The following is a 20,913-nucleotide window of genomic DNA, read 5'->3' as shown; positions in this document are numbered from 1 at the left end:
AGCTGAGAAAAAGAGAGATAAACAACTACTGGATCATGAGGGCAGAATTCGAGAGATAAGTGATACCATAAGACGAAACAACATTAGAATAATTGGGATCCCAGAAGAAGAAGAAAGAGAGAGGGGGGCAGAAGGTATAATGGAGCAAATTATAGCAGAGAACTTCCCTAATTTGGGGAAAGAAACAGGCATGAAAATCCAGGAAGCACAGAGAACCCCTCTCAAAATCAATAAAAATAGGTCAACTCCCCGACATCTAATAGTAAAACTTACAAGTCTCACAGACAAAGAGAAAATCCTGAAAGCAGCTCGGGAGAAGAGATATGTAACCTACAATGGTAGAAACATTAGATTGGCAACAGACCTATCCACAGAGACCTGGCAGGCCAGAAAGGACTGGCAGGATATATTCAGAGCACTAAATGAGAAAAATATGCAGCCAAGAATACTCTATCCAGCTAGGCTGTCATTGAAAATTGAAGGAGAGAGAAAAAGTTTCCAGGACAAAAAAAAACTAAAGGAATTTGCAAACACAAAACCAGCCCTACAGGAAATCTTGAAAGGGGTCCTCTAAGCAAAGAGAGACCCTAAAAGCAACATAGACCAGAAAGGAACACAGACAATATATGGTAACAGTCACCTTACAGGCAATACAATGGCACTAAATTCCTATCTTTCAATAGTTACCTTGAATGTAAATGGGCTAAATGCCCCAATCAAAAGACACAGGCTAACAGACTGGATTAAAAAACAAGATCCATCGATATGCTGTCTGCAAGAGACTCATTTTAGACCCAAAGACACCCCCAGATTGAAAGTGAGGGGGTGGAAAACCATTTACCATGCTAATGGACACCAAAAGAAAGCTGAGGTGGCAATCCTTATATCAGACAAATTAGATTTTAAACCAAAGACTGTAATAAGAGATGAGGAAGGACACTATATCATACTTAAAGGATCTATCCAACAAGAAGATCTAACAATTGTAAATATCTATGCCCCTAACATGGGAGCAGCCAATTATATAAGGCAATTAATAACAAAAGCAAAGAAACACATCAACAACAATACAATAATAGTGGGGGACTTTAACATCCCCCTCACTGAAATGGACAGATCATCTAAGCAAAAGATCAACAAGGAAATAAAGACTTTAAATGACACACTGGACCAAATGGACTTCACAGACATATTCAGAACATTCCACCCCAAAGCAACGGAATACACATTCTTCTCTACTGCCCATGGAACATTCTCCAGAATCGACCACATCCTAGGTCATAAATCAGGTCTCAACCGGTACCAAAAGATTGGGATCATTCCCTGCCTATTTTCAGACCACAATGCTTTGAAACTAGAACTCAATCCCAAGAGGAAAGTCGGAAAGAACTCAAATACATGGAGGCTAAAGAGCATCCTACTGAAGAATGAATGGGTCAACCAGGAAATTAAAGAAGAATTAAAAAAATACATGGAAACTAATGAAAATGAAAACACAACTGTTCAAAATCTTTGGGATGCAGCAAAGGCAGTCCTAAGAGGAAAGTATATAGCAATACAAGCCTTTCTCAAGAAACAAGAAAGGTCTCAAGTACACAACCTAACCCTACACCTAAAGGAGCTGGAGAAAGAACAGCAAATAAAGCCTAAACCCAGCAGGAGAAGAGAAATCATAAAGATCAGAGCAGAAATCAATGAAATAGAAACTAAAAGAACAGTAGAACAGATCAACGAAACTAGGAGCTGGTTCTTTGAAAGAATTAACAAGATTGATAAACCCCTGGCCAGACTTATCAAAAAGAGAAGAGAAATGACCCAAATCAACAAAATCATGAATGAAAGAGGAGAGATCACAACCAACACCAAAGAAATACAAACAATTATAAGAACATATTATGAGCAACTCTATGCCAGCAAATTAGATAACCTGGAAGAGATGGATGCATTCCTAGAGATGTATCAACTACCAAAACTGAACCAGGATGAAATAGAAAACCTGAACAGACCTATAACCACTAAGGAAATTGAAGCAGTCATCAAAAATCTCCCAAAAAACAAAAGCCCAGGGCCAGATGGCTTCCCAGGGGAATTCTACCAAACATTTCAAGAAGAATTAATACCTATTCTTCTGAAACTGTTCCAAAAAATTGAAACGGAAGGAAAACTTCCAAACTCATTTTATGAGGCCAGCATTACCTTGATCCCCAAACCAGACAAAGACCCCATCAAAAAGGAGAATTACAGACCAATATCCCTGATGAACATGGATGCAAAAATTCTCACCAAAATACTAGCCAATAGGATCCAACAGTACATTAAAAGGATTATTCACCATGACCAAGTGGGATTTATCCCTGGGCTGCAAGGTTGGTTCAACATCCGCAAATCAATCAATGTGATACAGTACATTAACAAAGGAAAGAACAAGAATCATATGATCCTCTCGATAGATGCCGAAAAAGCTTTTGACAAAGTACAGCATCCTTTCTTGATCAAAACTCTTCAGAGTATAGGGATAGAGGGTACATACCTCAATATCATAAAAGCCATCTATGAAAAACCTACAGCAAATATTATTCTCAATGGGGAAAAACTGAGAGCTTTCCCCCTAAGGTCAGGAACGCGGCAGGGATGTCCACTATCACCACTGCTATTCAACATAGTATTGGAAGTCCTAGCCACAGCAATCAGACAACAAAAAGAAATCAAAGGCATCCAAATTGGCAAAGAAGAAGTCAAACTCTCACTCTTTGCAGATGATATGATACTTTATGTGGAAAACCCAAAAGACTCCACCCCAAAACTGCTAGAACTCATACAGGAATTCAGTAAAGTGGCAGGATATAAAATCAATGCACAGAAGTCAGTGGCATTCCTATACACCAACAACAAGACAGAAGAAAGAGAAATTAAGGAGTCGATCCCATTTACAATTGCACCCAAAACCATAAGATACCTAGGAATAAATCTAACCAAAGAGACAAAGGATCTGTACTCAGAAAACTATAAAATACTCATGAAAGAAATTGAGGAAGACACAAAGAAATGGAAAAACGTTCCATGCTCATGGATTGGAAGAACAAATATTGTGAAGATGTCAATGCTACCTAGAGCAATCTACACATTCAATGCAATCCCCATCAAAATACCATCCACTTTTTTCAAAGAAATGGAACAAATAATCCTAAAATTTGTATGGAACCAGAAAAGACCCCGCATAGCCAGAGGAATATTGAAAAAGAAAAGCAAAGCCGGTGGCATCACAATTCCGGACTTCAAGCTCTATTACAAAGCTGTCATCATCAAGACAGCATGGTACTGGCACAAAAACAGACACATCGATCAATGGAACAGAATAGAGAGCCCAGAAATGGACCCTCAACTCTATGGTCAACTAATCTTCGACAAAGCGGGAAAGAATGTCCAATGGAACAAAGACAGTCTCTTCAACAAATGGTGTTGGGAAAATTGGATAGACACATGCAGAAGAATGAAACTGGACCACTTCCTTACACCACACACAAAAATAGACTCCAAATGGTTGAAAGACCTCAATGTGAGACAGGAGTCCATCAAAATCCTAAAGGAGAACACAGGCAACAATCTCTTTGACCTCAGCCGAAGCAACTTCTTCCTAGAAACATCGCCAAAGGCAAGGGAAGCAAGGGCAAAAATGAACTATTGGGACTTCATCAAGATAAGAAGCTTTTGCAAAGCAAAGGAAACAGTTAACAAAACCAAAAGACAACCGACAGAATGGGAGAAGATATTTGCAAATGACATATCAGATAAAGGGCTAGTATCCAAAATCTATAAAGAACTCATCAAACTCAACACCCAAAGAACAAAGAATCCAATTAAGAAATGGGCAGAAGACATGAACAGACATTTTTCCAAAGAAGACATCCAAATGGCCAACAGACACATGAAAAAGTGCTCAATATCGCTCGGCATCAGGGAAATCCAAATCAAAACCTCAATGAGATATCACCTCACACCAGTCAGAATGGCTAAAATTAACAAGTCAGGAAACGACAGATGTTGGCGGGGATGCGGAGAAAGGGGAACCCTCCTACACTGTTGGTGGGAATGCAAGCTGGTGCAGCCACTCTGGAAAACTGTATGGAGGTTCCTCAAAAAGTTGAAAATAGAGCTACCATATGATCCAGCAATTGCACTACTGGGTATTTACCCCAAAGATACAAAAGTAGGGATCCGAAGGGCTACGTGCACCCCGATGTTTATAGCAGCAATGTCCACAATAGCCAAACTGTGGAAAGAGCCAAGATGTCCATCGACAGATGAATGGATAAAGAAGATGTGGTATATATATACAATGGAATATTATGCAGCCATCAAAAGGAATGAGATCTTGCCATTTGCAACGACGTGGATGGAACTGGAGGGTATTATGTTGAGTGAAATAAGTCAAACAGAGAAAGACATGTATCATATGATCTCACTGATATGAGGAATTCTTAATCGCAGGAAACAAACTGAGTGTTGTTGGAGTGGGGGGTGGGGTGGGAGGGATGGGGGGACTGGGTGATAGACACTGGGGAGTGTATGTGCTCTGGTAAGTGCTGTGAATTGTGCAAGACTGTTGAGTCTCAGATCTGTACCTCTGAAACAAATAATGCAATATATGTTAAGAAAAAAAAAAAAAAGAAGAAGAAGAAGAAGGTAGCGGGAGGGGAAGAATGAAGCGGGGGAAATCGGAGGGGTAGACGAACCATGAGAGACGATGGACTCTGAAAAACAAACAGGGTTCTAGAGGGGAGGGGGGTGGGAGGATGGGTTAGCCTGGTGGTGGGTATTTAGGAGGGCACATTCTGCATGGAGCACTGGGTGTTGTGCACAAACAATGAATCATGGAACACTTCATCTAAAACTAATGTTGTAATGTAAGGGGATTAACATAAGAATAAAAAAATTAAAAAAAAAAAAAAAAAAGCAAGACCCATTCATATGCTGCTTACGAGAGTCTCATTTGAGACCTAAAGACACATGAGAACTGAAAGTGAAGGGATGGAAAAGCATTATTATGCAAAGGGAATGAAAAGAAAGCTGGAGTAGCAATACTTATATCAGGCAAAATACACTTTAATACAAAGACTGTAACAAGAGACAAAAAAGGACATTATATAATCACAAAGAAAACAATCCAACAAGAAGATATAACGATAGTAAGTATTTAGGCACCCAACATAAGAGCACCCAAATACATAAAGCAGCTAATAACAAAAAGGAAGTAATCAATAGTAATACAATATTAGGAGGGGAGCTTAACACCCCCACTTACACACAATGGATAGATCACCCAAACAGAAAATCAGCAAGAAAACAGTGTCTTTGAATGACACACTGGACCAAATGGACTTAACAGATATATTCAGAACATTCCATCCTAAAAGAGCAGAATACATTCTTTGCAAGTACACATGGAACATTTTCCAGAATAGATCACATATTAGGCCACAAAACAAGTCTCAACAAAATCAAAAAGACTGCAGTCATATCATGCATCTTTTCTGATCACAACGCTATGAAACTAGAAATTAACTTCAAGAAAAAAAATCTGGAAAGATCACAAATACATGGAGATTAAGTATCATGCTACTAAACAATGAATGGGTCAACCAAGAAATAAAAGAGGAAATAAAAAAATACATGGAGACAAATTAAAATGAAAACACAATCGTCTAAAATCTTTGGGATGCAGCAAAAGTGGTTCTAAGAGGAAAGTTTATAGCAGTACAGGCCTACCTCAAGAAGCAAGAAAAATCCCAAATAAAAACCTAACCTTACACCTAAAGGAACTAGAAAAAGAACAAACAAAACCCCAAACCAGCAGAAGGAAGGAAATAATAAAGATTAGAGCAGAAATAAACAAAATAGAAACTAAAAAAACTACAGAACAGATCAATGAAACCAGGAGTTCTTCGAAAAGATCAACAAAATTGATAAACCTTTAACCAAACTCATCCCAAAAAAATGCATAAATTCCTAGAAACATATAAGCCTCCAAAAACTGAATTACCAGCAATGAAATTGAATCAATAATCAAAAAACACCCAACAAATAAAAGTCCAGGACCCGATGGCTTGACAGGTGAATTGCACAAAATATTTTAAAAAGAGTTAATCCCCATTCTTCTCAAACTATTCCAAAAAATGGAAGAAGGAAAGCAGCCAAATTCATTCTATGAGGCCAGCATTGCCCTGATATGAAAAGCAGATAAAGATGCTACCAAAAGAGAGAACTACAGGCCAATATCTCTGATAAACATAGATGCAAAAATGCTCAACACTTTTATTCAACATATTACCAAAAGTCTTAGCTACAGCAATCAGACAACAAAAAGAAATTAAAGTCCTCCAAATTGGTAAGGAAGAAGTAAAACATCCACTCTTTGCAGATGACATGATACTATATATAGAAAACCTTAAAGATTCCACCAAAAAACTGCTAGAACTGATAAATGAATTCAGTAAAGTTGCAGGATACAAAATCAAAGTACAGAAGCCGTTGCATTTCTATACACTAATAAGGAAGCAGCAAAAAGCAAAATTAAGAAAACAATCCCATTTACAATTGCACCAAAAATAAGAAAATACCTAGAAATAAATATAACCAAGGAGGTAAAAGTCCTGTACTCTGAAAACTATAAAATACTGATGAAAGAAATTTAAGATGACACAAAGAAATGGAAAGACATCCCGTGCTCATAGATTAGAAGAACAAATATTGTTAAAATGGCTATACTTCCCAAAACAATCTACAGATTTAATGCAATCCCTATCAAAGTACCAACAGCATTTTTCATAGAACTGGAAAAAATACCCTAAAACTTGTATAAAACCACAAAATACTGTGAAGAGCCAAAGCAATCTCAAAAAAGAAAAAAACAAAGCTAGAGGTATCACAATCCCAGATTTCAAGTTATATTACAAATGTGCCATAATCAAAACAGTAGGATACTGGCACAAAAATAGATACATAGATCAATGAATAGAATAGAATAGAAAGCCCAGAAATAAACCCACAATGTTATGGTCAATTGATCTTTGACAAAGGGGGCAAGAATATGCAATGGGAAAAAGACAGTCTCTTCAAAATGGTGGTGGGTAAACTGGACGGCTTCCAGCAAAATGAAACTGGACCACTTTCTTACACCACACATGAAAATAAATTCAAAATGAATTAAGTACCTGAAACCATAAAAACCCAAGAAGAGAGCACAGGCAGTAATTTCTCTATCAGCCCTAGCAACATTTTTCTAGATATGTCTCCTAAGGCAAGGGAAACAAAAGCAATAATAAACTATTGGGACTACATCAAAATAAAAAGCTTCTGCATAGCAAAAGAAACAATCAACTAAAAGACAACTTATTGAATGGGAGAAGATATTTGCAAATGACATATCTGATAAAGGGTTAGTACCTAAAATATGTAAAGAACTTATACAATTCAACACACAAAAAAATCCAATTAAAAAATGGGCAGAAGACATGCACACACATTTCTCCAAAGAAGACATACAGCTGGCCAACAGACACAAGAAAAGATTCTCAACATCACTAATCATCAGGGAAATGCAAATCAAAACCACAATGAGGTATCACCTCACATCTGTCAGAATGGCTAAAATCAGTAACACAAGAAACAAGTGTTGGCAAGGATGTGGAGAAAAAGGAACCCTTGTGCACTGTTGGTGTGAATGCAAGTTGGTGCGAAAGCCACCACTGTGGAAAACAGTATGGAGGTTCCTCAAAAAAATTAAAAATAGAAATACCATTTGATCCAGTAATTCTGCTGCTGGGTATTTACCCAAGAATATGAAAACACTAATTCAAAAAGATATATGCAGCCCTATGTGTATTGCAGCATTACTATGGATAAAGAAGATGTGGGGTGTGCATGTGTAACGGAATATTACTCAACCATAAAAAAGAACTAAATGTTGCCACTTGCAAGAACATGGATGGAGCTAACTGAAATAAGTCAGTCAGAGAAAAATACCATATGATTTCACTCATATGAGGAATTTAAGAAACAAAATATAGGAACTAAGGGGGGAAAAAAGAGACAAACCAAAAAATAGACTCTTCTATAGAGAACAAACTCATGGTTACCAGAGGGGAGGTGGGGGAGGTGGGTGAAGTAGGTGATGGGGATTAAGACTATACTTACCATGATGAGCAGTGAGTAATGCATAGAATTGTTGAATTACTATTTTGTACACCTGAAACTAATATAACACTGTATGTTAACTACACTGGAATTAATTTTTTAAAAAAAAGAGAGAGAGAGAGAGAATGATACACTACAAGGCAGAAGGAAGAAAAAGCCTGGCTGCCTTTCAATTCAATGACTGTGCACAATGTCTTGTCCCCAGTAAAAACATGGCCCAGTGAATTCCACAGATCTTAACTACTCATATTTCTTTTTCCTCCTTCCTGTGGGGGCCATATGTGTTTATTGCTCATATTCCCTGTGATAGATGTCTTCCATTTCTGGCCATCCAGTTCTAAACACACTATTTGGAGGGAATTTCAAGAAAGAAGCTCAAGTGTAGGCAAATAGCCCCCTACCCAGGAATAAAGTCTCTAGAATTTGGGCATGTGACCCTCCAATCAGATGCTTCTAAGACCTTGACCCCGTAGTAACACAGAGAAGCAAATGGCAGTTTTGAATCTTCCAGAGGTAGTAAAGGAAACAGTAATGGCAGCATTCAATGTCCAGGGGTAGCCAGGCCAATGACAGCTGGATAACCACCAAATTCTTCCTGTGTATTGATCTGGTCTCTCTTTTTGGCTGCCTAATTTCCCATGGCTTCCTGCCCATGTTCCAAACCTCATTCATCAGCTTTTCCATTAATTTTATGAGCTATCCACTGACCTTACCATACGTTCCTTTCTCTCTAATTAACCTAAGTTGGTCTCCATTGTGTAGGAACCTGGAAATGATTAGTACATTCCCCTTTGTGTAGAAGTCGCCTTTTCTATGAAGATAAAAAGATGAGGGAGAGGGTTGCCTCCTAATCAATTGCCCCTAAGTCAGGTGGCCAACTCTAATCCAGAAGAATCCATTATTGTGACTTTGGTGGTAATCATTTCTTTGCTTTTCTTTATAGTTTTACCACCTATGTATATATCCCCCCACAAAATGTAGTTTCATTTAGCTTGATTTTGAACTTTAGTTGAATCATACTGTATACATTCTTTTGTGCTTACTTCTTTCACTCAGTATTATGTTTATGGGATTCATCCAAGTTGTCAAGTAGAGCTCCAATTTGTTCATCTGCATGGCTGTAAGGTAACCCACTGTAAGAACATCTCAGGACTTATTTATTTATTCCACTGCGTGTAAGATGTTGTGTTGTATCAGTGTGGGTCTATAATAAACAAAACTGCTTTGAATATTCTGGTATATGTATTCTAAGGGCATTCAAGGGCATCTCCTTGGCAGTAGAATATCAATCATGGGTTATGTGTACCTTTGACTTTCCTAGATAATGCCAAACCATTTTCTGAAGTGAACACACCAACACCACCAGCAGGCTTCAGGAGTTTCTGCTGCACGATGTTCTCGCCAACAACTGGTGGTGTCAAACTGTTTCATTTTAGCCACCCTGGAGGATGGCTCATAGTATCTCACTGCAGTTATAATTTTCATTTCCCTGATTAACAGTGAAGTTGAGGATATTTGCATATGTTTATTGGTCATATTTTTTCTTTGGTAAAGTCCCTATTTAAGTCTTTTGCCCATTTTTTTCAAGGAGTTTTCATATGTTGTGAAGGCTAGTCCTTTATTAATTATGTGTGTGGTAAATATAGTCTCCCACTCTGTACTTTGTGGGGTTTTCTGTTAATTTTATGCTATCTTTTGATGAACAGAAGTTCTTTATTTTAATCTTATCAAATGTATCAGTCTTTTCATTTATAGTTGGTACTTCCTTTTTTTTTTTTTAAAGATTTTATTTTTATTTATTTGACAGAGAGAGGCACAGTGAGAGAAGGAACACAAGCAGAGGGAGTGGGAGAGGGAGAAGCAGGCTTCCCGCCGAGCAGGGAGCCCGATGCGGGGCTCGATCCCAGGACCTTGGGATCATGACCTGAGCCGAAGGCAGACGCTTAACGACTGAGCCACCCAGGCGCCCCTATAGTTGGTACTTTCTATATCTTGTTTTAAAATTCTCTACCTTTGAAGTCATAAAGATATTCTCCTGTATTACTTTCTAAAAGCTTTAAATGTTGTCTTTCACATTAAGCCTAGAAATGATTTTTGTGTGTGCTGTGAGGAAGGGAATTTTTTTTCCCATATGGATATCCAACTGTCCCAGCAGCATTTATTGAAAAGCCCATCTTTTCTCTACAGCATCTCTATCATACACGAAGTGTCTATATATGTTTGGGTCTATTCTTAGGCTCTCTATTCTGCTCCATCAGCCTATTTGCCATTCCTATACTAATACTATACTGTCTTATTTACTATAATATACAATAATTCTTAATCTATTATAGATCAAATTCTCCCAATATCTTGACAAATTTTGGACCTTTACACTTCTATGTAAAATTTTAATTTCTTCATCAAGTTCCACAAAAACTAAAATGAACAAACAACAACCACCTGATGAAGTTCTGATTTGCGATCACATGCAATTTATAAATTAATTTAGGGAGAACTATCACCTTTACCATATGGAGTCTTTCAATTAATATCTTGTAACAGCACTCCAACCAGTTTTAAGGATTAACTTACTTCAAGCTTATGCACTTCTTGCTTGCTGACCTAAGTCCCTTGGCAGAACTAACTTACTTTCCTTGAGTTTTGCAGACCACTGGCCTTGAGGAGTGAAGGACAAAACTTTGCCAGAAGATAAGGCCTGATTACGTTCTAAAGCAGCTACCGCTGATGCCAGCAAGTCTGTTCAGGGTCATGTTGACATAGAACTAACTGCCTGGGCACCAGCTTCTCCTGCAGATAGCCTCCCTCCCTTTTCTCATGCCTTCTCCTTTAAATCCCTCCAGCTTCGCCTAGACAGTGATGAATGGTCTTTGAGATGTTACGCCACCATCTTCCCAGTTTGCCGGATTCCTGAGTAAAGTAAATCTTCCTCTCCCACCATCACTTGTCTCAAGTATTGATTTTCAAGTGCCAAGCAGCTGAACCTGAGTTCAGAACCAGTTCTCTGTCCGGTAACAAACTCAGGATCCCTCCACTTATTTTAGGTCTTCCTTAATGTCACTCAATAACGTTTTATTCTCTACATAGAATTGGAATATTAGCACAGAGGCCATGTAATTATGTACACATGTTTAAAATTCTTACGTTTTCCTGATGAACAGAATCTTTCATCATGATTATCTCTAGTAATGCTTTTTGATTGATATTGATAGAGATGTATTAGCTGTAGTTTCCAATTGCTGCTGTTACAAATTTCCACAAGCTTAGTGGCTTAAAACAATACAAATATATTATTTTACAATTCTGTAGGTCAGAAGTCTGATACAGGTCTCACTGGGCTAAAATCAGATGTTGGCAAGGCTGCATTCCTTGCTAGAGAGAAAATCCATTTCCTTATGTTTTCCAGATTCTAGAAGCCCCTTGCCTCTTCAAAGCCAGAAACATTGCATCTCTTTGCCTTTCTTCTACAGTCACTTCCCCTTTTGACTGATTCTTTTTCTGCCTCCCTCTTGTGATTACATTGAGCCCACTCAGATAATCCAAGCTAATCTCTATATCGCAAGCTCCTTGATTTAATCACACCTGCAGAATCCCTTTTGCCAAGGAAAATAACACCTTAATCTAAGTGTTTGTGTCCCCCCCCAAATTCACATGTTGAAACCCTGATCCCTAACATCCTGGTACTTCGAGATGGGGCCTTTGGGATGTGATTAGAAATGGGATTAGGACCCTTATAAAAGAGGCCCTAGAAATCTCCCTCGGTTAGTCTTTCAGTCCTAGCCCTGGTACTAGTGGTTGCCCTCAGAGAAATCCTGGCTTTGGCTTTTGCTAACTGATCACTGTTCTAATTTCAATTTACTGTTCTTAACCATCACCAACAGAAGCCCTCTCCCCACTTCCAGTTCCCGCTTTGGAGATCCCTTACTTTCCTGCAAACTTAATAATGGTTTAAAAATAACATCATTTTTTCTCAAGTCTTTGGGGGTTTTCTTGCTTGTCTTTTTTTTTTTTTTTTTTTTGGCAATGGAATGTGGTAGAATTATATGTATAATGGCCCCCCACATAGGTCCTTATTCTAATCCCCAGTATGTTACTTATATGGCAAAAGGGGCTGGGCAGGTGTGATGAAGTTAAGGCACTTGCTATGGGGAAATTTATCCCAGAATATCTGGTTGAACCCAATGTAATCACAAAGGTTGGTTGTTATAAGAAAGCAGGTGGAAATTCAGAGAGGGCAAATTGAAGTGATGCAACTTGTGAGCCAAGGAATGCCAGCAACTTCTAGAAGCTGGAGGAAGTAAGGAATGGATTCTCCCTTGGAGCCTCCAGAAGGAACAGTTTTGCCTGCACCTGGTCTAAATCTAACTGATTACTCAACCTCTCCACTTGGACGTCTAATGTAAATTTCAAATTCAACACGTAAAAAACTAAATTCCTGATTTCTGCTTTCAAAATACTTTCTTCTACAATTCAGTTCTTCCAAGTTGCTCACAATGTCTCCTTTACCACATACTCCACAAATCTTACCAGCTATTTTAAAATATGTCCAGAATTCAATGAGGTTTCAATCATCTCAATCACAACCACTCTGGCCTAAACCAACACTATGGCCTGGATTACTGCAATAACTTCCTAACTGATAACACCTTTCACCAACTAATATAGATTTATTTTCCACCAGCTCCCTCTATATGGTCTCTAGGAGGACACTTTGTCTCTCATTCAGTGCCAGGAACCCCAGTGCAACCTCACAGATGGTCCACTTCCTAGAATGGATAAATATTTTATCCCACTACGTATACAGCAATTCGTTTAAGATGTCTGTGCGAAAATTACCTGCAGGAGCGTTTTACAAATTAAAAAAAAACCACACACACACACCAGAACAAAGCAGTTAATGAGGGAGAGGGGTCAGCTGGCTGAGGCAGTTTCCATAAGCCTTCCCTGTTTACCTCAGCTGACAGGTTTTCCGTTTAAGCCAATACTCTTTTGACCACTGTGGGTGGAAAGCTTCTCGCTCCACTCGCACCTCATCCTTAGCTGACCGCCTAATCACCGAGTCCTCGTCCTGCCTTGGCAACAGGTGAGCCCACGTGGCTTCGCGCTGGAAGATGCGCTTGAACCTTCCAGACCCTCACAAACGACACTGGATCCTGGACCACACGTACGACTTTAATCAGACAGAAAAAGGGGCACACGTCTCATTTACCTTCTCCACTGTACTAGTAACTTCAAATTTAAAAGCCAGGGAAGAAACCTTCTAAGACTGAACCTTCAACCTGGCTGCTGGTGCAGGAGCCGAGAGCACCCGCTAGAAAGCATAATCCTCGCCGGACTCTGGGGTTGATGGGAAGCGATATCGGCGTCTAGTACCCTGACCCAAAATGGCCGGTTATTCGATCACGCGAATAGCGATAAAGCTAGAGCCACTGGAAGAAGTAAGATGAGAAGGGAGAACGAAAGCAGCATTTTCTTGCTCCATCATGAAGGCAGAGTTTATAAGGAGAAAAAAAGTCAAGGACGACGAAGCACCCAGGTGTTAGGAACCGCGGGACTACCGAGATAGGCCAAAGGCGACTCTGACCCAACCCAACATGGCGCCAGAGAGTATAACCCGGAGCGGAAAGAGGCGGTGATTACCGTGATCCAAGATGGCGCTGGCATTTGAAGCAAGTCGAGAGGCGGGGAGCGCCAGGAGTGTCTTTGCCCTCTTTCAAGATGGCGGCCGCCGTGGGCGCTGTCTCTGGCTCCGCCCCGCGGCCTCGGCCCCGCCTCTCCCTCGCCCCTCCCTCCGCCCCCTCGCAGTGCCTTGTCCGGGCGGTGGTGTTCGCGCAAGGAGAGCGTGCTCCGGCAACTTGACATGGCGGCAGCGGCGGCTACTGCGGCGACGAAGGGGAATGGGGGCGGGGGGGTCCGGGCCGGGGCCGGGGAAGCTGGCGGCGCGCGGAAAAAGAAGGGTCCAGGGCCTCTGGCCACGGCGTATCTGGTCATCTACAATGTGGTGATGACGGCGGGGTGAGGCCGGGACGCGGGGAGGCGGGGAGCAAGCCGGGCCGGGAAGGGGGCTTTGCGGCCGGGCCCGCGCGCAGGGCAGCCCGGGCGGCGGGTGGCAGGGTCCGGGCTCCGGGGCACTGAGGGCAGCCTAGTCGGCCCAGGTGCCTGCCCGGGACTCCCGCCTGGGCGAGGGGCCGAGCAAGTTCTCAGGCTGGGTGTGCCCGAGCTGGAGTTCTCGAGCTCCAGGGCGGCCCTGGGAAAGCCGCCCTGGCGCTGGTCCCAAGGGCCTTGGGAGGACGGGTGGGCTGGTCAGGGGTCAGTCCGCGGGGGTGCGGCGGGCCGGCTCTCCTGCTCTCCTGCTCTCCTGCAGCGCCGAGGAGAGCCCCGGCGGCAAGTCACGAATGCGAGCCATTTCCCTGAAGGGGAGTGGAGGGAGCTGTGGCTGCAGAGTGACCATTAAATATTTAGGCGGCTGTTTTCAAAATCCAGACTGAGCTTTAATCTGAAAGGTAATGGAAAAGCGTTTGAAGTTTCTGACCAGTGACATAAGCAGAGCTGTGCTTTAAATGAGTTGAGACTTTCTAGAATGGATTGGGGTAGGGAAGGTGGAAGGCAGAGTTATTGGGGATGAGGGGAATATACCCTCTAAACAGGTTTTACCTCCTCTTGTTTCTCCCTCATTTTAGTCCATCCCTTGTCACAGCAGGTTTTTAGTTCTAGTTCTGACACTATCTGTGTGACCTTGGATAAATCACTTTGCTTTTCTTGTCCTCCGTTTTTCATCTGTAAAACTAAAGAGTTTGGATTAGGTGATCTCCAGGGTTCCTCCAGTTCTTTGATCCCATAGTTTTGGTGCTGAGGATCACAGGATCAGACTATTTGTTATGTTTTGTTTTGTTTTTAAGATTTTATTTTTAGGTAATCTCTACACCCAATGTGGGGCTCCAGCGTACAACCCAGAGATCAGTAGTCGCTTGCTCTAACGACTGAGCCAGCCAGGTGCCCCTGTTGTGTATTTTTGAATTGTATTCATCTGTAAAAGATTTTCCCTAACATTTTATTATGAAAATTTTCTTTTTTTTTTTTTTTAAAGATTTTATTTATTTATTCATGAGAGACAGAGAGAGAGGCAGAGGGAGAAGCAGGCTCCCAAGGAGCAGAGAGCCCGACGCGGGACTCGATCCCAGGACTCTGGGATCATGACCTGAGCCGAAGGCGCTTAACCATCTGAGCCACCCAGGCGCCCTATTATGAAAATTTTCAAAGATGCATAAAAGTTTAAAGAACTGTAGGGTGAACTTCTAGTTTTATTTATTTTTAAAATAGGTACTACATTGGCAGGTGCATAATTCAAAATATACCCAAGAGCATACTGTGAAACTCTTCCCTCTCACCCTTCCCTTCCACCCAGAACCCCTCCCCGGAGGTGCTAATTTTGTGATTCCCTCAGATGCTGATGAAAGCAAATATGTACACACACTCCCTTTTTAACACAAATGTTAATGTCACATTAGCATTTCAGCACCTTGCATTCTTCACACACATATAGGGAGGGTTGTAGACTTGATTGCTTCATTAGAAATGGCTGGTGTTGAAACTTAGGTTCAGAGAGGTTGTGACTTTCTTGACTAGCTTGAGATCACTGAACTTGTTAGTAATCGATCTGGGCCTAGAGCCTACTTCTCTTGATTCACAGGCCAGTGGAGAAATAATACAGATACAAGTTTTTTTATTGCATAAATGGTCAGAGAGTGATTTTTAAAAGAACATTTCAGGAGTTTGTACTTGTAGGCAAGGCCATTAACAAGAGCGTTGGACTGGAGAGAGATTTTAAGGTACACTGGGGGAGAAAGAAAGAAGCCTTTATTCCTGGGTGATGGAGGATGGGGAGTGGTGTCTTAAGCCAAGAAAAGAAATTGGGATTTTGAGAAGAAAGTAGTCTTTTTGTTTTGTTTTATTTCTGTTTTTGGTAGGTTGCTAATGCTGGGACAGTTATACCATTAAGGAATTCATTTCTTTTACAAATTCTTATTTGACATCTTTGATAGTTTCTGGAAATAACATAGACCATATATCCCATTGCCTAGTTAGGATTGTACATTTATTTAGGTGACTCTATTACTGCTTTCAAGGAGACATACTTTAATAATAAAGGTCCATTTGTTTCACCATGGAACTTAACAAAAAATTACAGGGCCTGAGAAATTCATTTTTGAGAAGGACAGAACAGAAATGTAACATTCTCAGTGATATGCCTAAGTGTTTCCCTGTTTTGTGTTTTGTATTGATCTGGCCTTTTTTTACTGAATTGATTTTGGGAAATTCGGCTAAAAAAATCTTTCTTTAAAAAACCAACCTTTTCTTATTTCATTCGCAATTTTAAAAGAGTAGGGTGTGGGTGTGTTTCTGTGAGATACTTGTGAAAACAGGTTAAAACATCTTTCCTCCACCCTATTATTATTACAGACCCTTTGACTGCACAGGCCATTTAAAATTTTCCTTTAACAGCTTTTTTCTCTTGTCTTAGATTTCTGGCACTTAATTTAGCTGCTCAAGGACCAATTTAGCTTATTCTCTTCATTTTGGCCTTGTTCTCAACAGGCAAGTTTGCCAAAAAGCTGAGCTCCAGATGGGTGAGGTGCCACTGTGTTTTTGCAGAGCAGAGCACTCTTGGTTGGGTGCTGTTGGTGCAACATTTCTGTGCATTACAGCTTGGCATTTGAGGGCCATAGTTGATAAATCCGGGCTACTAATTCTTGAGGTCACCTTTAGCAATACCTGTTGTTGCCAAATTTTCTGTTACAGTCCTACTTACCTTTTTTTTCCTGATTGCTCTTTATCCTCTTTCTCATAGGTGGCTGGTTATAGCAGTTGGTCTGGTCAGAGCATACCTGGCTAAGGGTAGCTATCATAGCCTTTATTATTCCATTGAAAAGCCTTTGAAATTCTTCCAAACTGGAGCCTTACTGGAGGTAGGTCCTGAGATTTGTTGTCCTTATTGGTTTCTATTGTTAAAAATTTGAAAACTTGCCTCATAGCATACTATAATGTTGATGACTAGATTATCTTTTTGTCAGTCTAGATAAGGTAAAATCTCATTTAATTTCTATTACTTGGAATATATTTTACATTCAGCTTCTATTGAAAATCAAATGAAACAAGCTTAAAATAGGATTTTTTTTTAAATTCTAGGGAAATTGTAGGAAAGTGTTAGCAAACTCAGATACTTTCAGCAGCCAGCTTATGATGGAAACAGTGAAGCTGGTGCGTGTAGGATGTCAGACATGGTAGATACAAGAAACAGTAGAGCCTATCTACATGCATCAAAAAATTTTTCTTAAATAAACGTTCATTAGTTTCCCTGTATTTTTTTTTTTAAGATTTTATTTATTTATTTGAGAGAGAGAGAATGAGAGAGAGCACGAGAGGGAAGAGGGCAGAGGGAGAAGCAGACCCCCTGCCGAGCAGGGAGCCCGATGTGGGACTCGATCCCGGGACTCCAGGATCAGGTCCCAAGCCAAAGGCAGTCGCTTAACCAACTGAGCCACCCAGGCGCCCTAGTTTCCCTGTATTAAGAGTAACATATCTAGTCCTGTCTCCTGAGGTCAGTATATGTTAGCATTTTTGAGTTGCAAGTGACAAAGTATTTTGAACAAAAAAGGAATTTACTGGCTTTATAGTTGATAAAGATTGATAAAGGGTTAACTTACCAAATCAAAGGAACCAGCTCAGGAATGAGACCCAAGGATTTGACATTGCCAGACTCTTTCCATCTCTCATCTCTTGTTTATGTCTATTTCTCTTTGAATGTTGGTCTTAGGCTCTCCTACTGCAGACTGCCTTCTCCATATGGTAGGAAAGGGGGGAGGAGTTACTTTTCTCAGCATCTGTGTCACAGTTCTAGGGAAGGGTTCTGATTGGCCTTACTTAGACCAGTCACCCTTGCCTGTGATGTGAGATAGTTGATTACCTGGGTCTAGGACATATGCCCATCCTTCTGGCCAAGGGACTATAGGCTTTGTTAATGGAAAAGGAGGAATTGGGTAGCCTTGGGCACACAGAATCAATAGGTACTATAGTTCATAATGGTAAAAAACCTGCAGGTTGCAGCAAAAATCTGGTGTTCAGTTTCATTTCACTTAGCCTCCAGGGCAAGCCCATCATGACATTTGGAAGGGTATTACCTTTTACCTCTAGGAAATGACATGTAACACCTTAACCTCTCACCTTCACATTTGAAACAGAAAGTTGTAGTTTTCCTTTTTTCGTTTTTCTCTCAGAAAGCAGAGGTTTCAAAACTGTCCATACTTACACATTTTAGGCAGATGGTATGGGGAGGTGAGCTTCCAGCTGCGAATCGAGGACCCATATTCTAACTATGCTGGTTTTATCAATTCTGTGAATTTGAGCAAGTCATTTATCTCTAGTCCACCCTTTCTTCTCATCTGTGAAATAATGAGGTTAAAGTAGATTTCCAAAGCCCCTTCCTGCCTGATGGGAGGAAGTCTGAGAAAACTTCAGCAAATCCTTGTGTGGGCCATTTGTTAAACTTAGAGTTTTGAATTTTTTTTTGGAAGGTGCCAATAGTAAGTAAATAGTACTTTGCCTCTCAGAGCTTTGGCCAGCACAATTCTCTCCAGCTATAGAGAAGCAAGTTTGGGGCCAGGCCATGAGAAACTGCCCCAGTGCTTGACATGGTACGCAGTTGTACCTGATAGGAATTCTTCAGTGATTTAAAGGGGTTCTATCTCTCTAAGCCTTTGTAATATTAGAAGTATAATTTTTTAAATTTCAGTATGTCTTAGGGAAGGTAGTGACATTAATATGTTTTACAAAATCCACTCAGGAACCAAATCTTAACACTTTGAAGGATTAGCCCATTTATCCCTATAGAATTTTTAACAGGGATTTAAGAAAACATTTTGGATTTTTGGTTTTATCTCTGTTATCCCCACTCAGAACCAATTAGGTGACAAATACTGGATTTGATTTTGGGAAAAGGACTTTGCAAAATGAAGTGAGGACTCCCAGGAATAGCAGGGAATTAGCTTTGCAGTTGTCAGTCATGGCAATAGACCCTTCAGCCTGGGGCAAGAGAGCAGACTTATGAAAACTGCATCTCCTGAGTTGTCCATTAAGGAAGATTTCATGCCTCTGCAACCTATATCATATAATAATTACATGTGTACAGTGTCGTTGAATTACAGATTAGTTATCCTTCTGGGAATTATTCATGTTTGACAGTATATCTTGTTTGCAAGAGGAGAAAAGGAGAGAATGATTCCAGGGAGGTTATTCATTTATGTCTTTGTATGTTCAGTGTCATTATACCTTTTTTTTTTATTGAAGTATAATTAACATACAGTGTTAATAGTTTAAGGTGTGAAATATAATAATTCAGCAGTTCTATACATTACTCAGTGCTCATCAAAATAAGTGTACTCTTAATCTCCTTTATCTGTTTCACCATCTCCTGCCACCACCAGTTTTTATTTTGTATTTAAGAGTCTTTTGGGTTTTTTTTTATTTCCCAACATTCTGTGTCTTTGATTTGTATTTTCTGTCTTTTTTGCATTTTTTTTGCCTTGTTTTAAATTACAATTCTAATACAATTAACATACAATGTTGTATTAGTTTCAGATGTACAGTATAATAGTTCAACAATTCTGTATAGTACTTAGTACTCATCATGATAAGTGTGCTCTTAATCCCCATCATAACTACCGGTTTGTTCTCTACAGATAAAAGTATGTTTTTTTATTTGTCTTTATTTTCTTTGTTTGGTTTCTTAAATCCCATGTATGAATGAAATCCTATGGTACTTATCTTTCTCTGACTTAGTTCACTTAGCATAATACTCTCTAGAATCATCCATGTTGTTGCAGATGGCAAGATCTCTTTTTTATGGCTGAGTAATATTCTGTTTATATATATGTGTGTGTGTGTATGTCACATCATTTTATATGTATACCACTATAAATGAGGTTACTTACTTGTATTTCTGTATGCTGAATTTTTTTTTTTAGGATTTTATTTACTTATTTATTTGAGAGCACGAGGACATGAGCTAGGGGAGGGGCAGAGGGATAGGGAGAGGGACAAGCAGACTCCCTGCTGAGCTCAGAGCCTGATGAGGAGCTTGATTCCAGGACCCTGAGATCATGACCTGAGCCAAAGTCAGACACTTAATGGACTGAGCCACCCAGGCACCCCTGAATGTTATTTGTTAGTAGGTTTTGTGGGAGTTTGCTTAAAAAACAAATAGAGATTACTTGTTTGCAAGAAACTTCAAATTTTCTTAGGAAAATGTAACACTGTGCTTTTCAAAAGATTTAACATTTACCAGGCAAGCGCAAATGGGATGGATTAGTATAATAAAATAGGTGATTCCACTTCTGAGGAAATTAATGTTTTGCAAAATGGGTGCAAAGATATACTGAGTCAGTGATACAATAATATAGCTTTTTTATAATGTGGACACAAATCCTAATTTTTTTTTACAGACTCATTGGAGAATGTCTTGAGTGTATTTTATAGATAATTTTGCAAGTTACTCCACAGGTGATCATTTGATTAAGTATGTATTTGAGTTGTTGTGTGCAATGGAGGTTGAGCCCTTGCTAATAAAGAGCTTAAAATCTTATTGGGTAGATGATTATACTAGAGCTCTTGGCTGGAGATTACAGAAACCTCCTTAACCAACTTGAACAGTAAGGGGACTTTAGT

The 20,913-nt window shown here is 40.0% G+C and overlaps 1 protein-coding gene and 1 long non-coding RNA gene across 7 annotated transcripts in view; one reads left to right on the top strand and one right to left on the bottom strand.

Annotated features, from left to right (window-relative positions):
- The window catches only part of LOC123863455 (uncharacterized), a 31,254-nt gene extending 17,301 nt beyond the window's left edge, over positions 1–13,953 (bottom strand). Inside the window, exon 1 of one of the 2 annotated variants that reach the window (XR_006795561.3) lies at positions 13,834–13,953. This is a non-coding gene — a long non-coding RNA (uncharacterized LOC123863455). The remainder of the gene's footprint in view (positions 1–13,833) is intronic. The other variant, XR_010405271.1, reaches the window with a different exon arrangement.
- An 85-nt stretch (positions 13,954–14,038) lies between these two features.
- HACD2 (3-hydroxyacyl-CoA dehydratase 2) overlaps positions 14,039–20,913 on the top strand; it is a 113,739-nt gene continuing 106,864 nt past the window's right edge. For all 5 annotated transcript variants that reach the window (XR_010405243.1, XR_010405228.1, XR_010405224.1 and 2 more), the window contains exons 1-2: positions 14,039–14,208; positions 17,042–17,159. Coding sequence is in view for 2 of the 5 variants with exons in the window: in XM_045903004.2 (XP_045758960.1) it covers positions 14,054–14,208; positions 17,042–17,159 (273 nt within the window). In the remaining 3 variants the exon portion in view is untranslated. The remainder of the gene's footprint in view (positions 14,209–17,041; positions 17,160–20,913) is intronic.

This window comes from Mirounga angustirostris, unplaced genomic scaffold, assembly GCF_029215605.1.
Source record: "Mirounga angustirostris isolate CCGP_5_RB_7025 unplaced genomic scaffold, mMirAng1.0.hap1 SCAF_1, whole genome shotgun sequence".
NCBI lineage: Eukaryota > Metazoa > Chordata > Mammalia > Carnivora > Phocidae > Mirounga > Mirounga angustirostris.
This window is presented reverse-complemented; position numbering and strand designations above follow the sequence as displayed.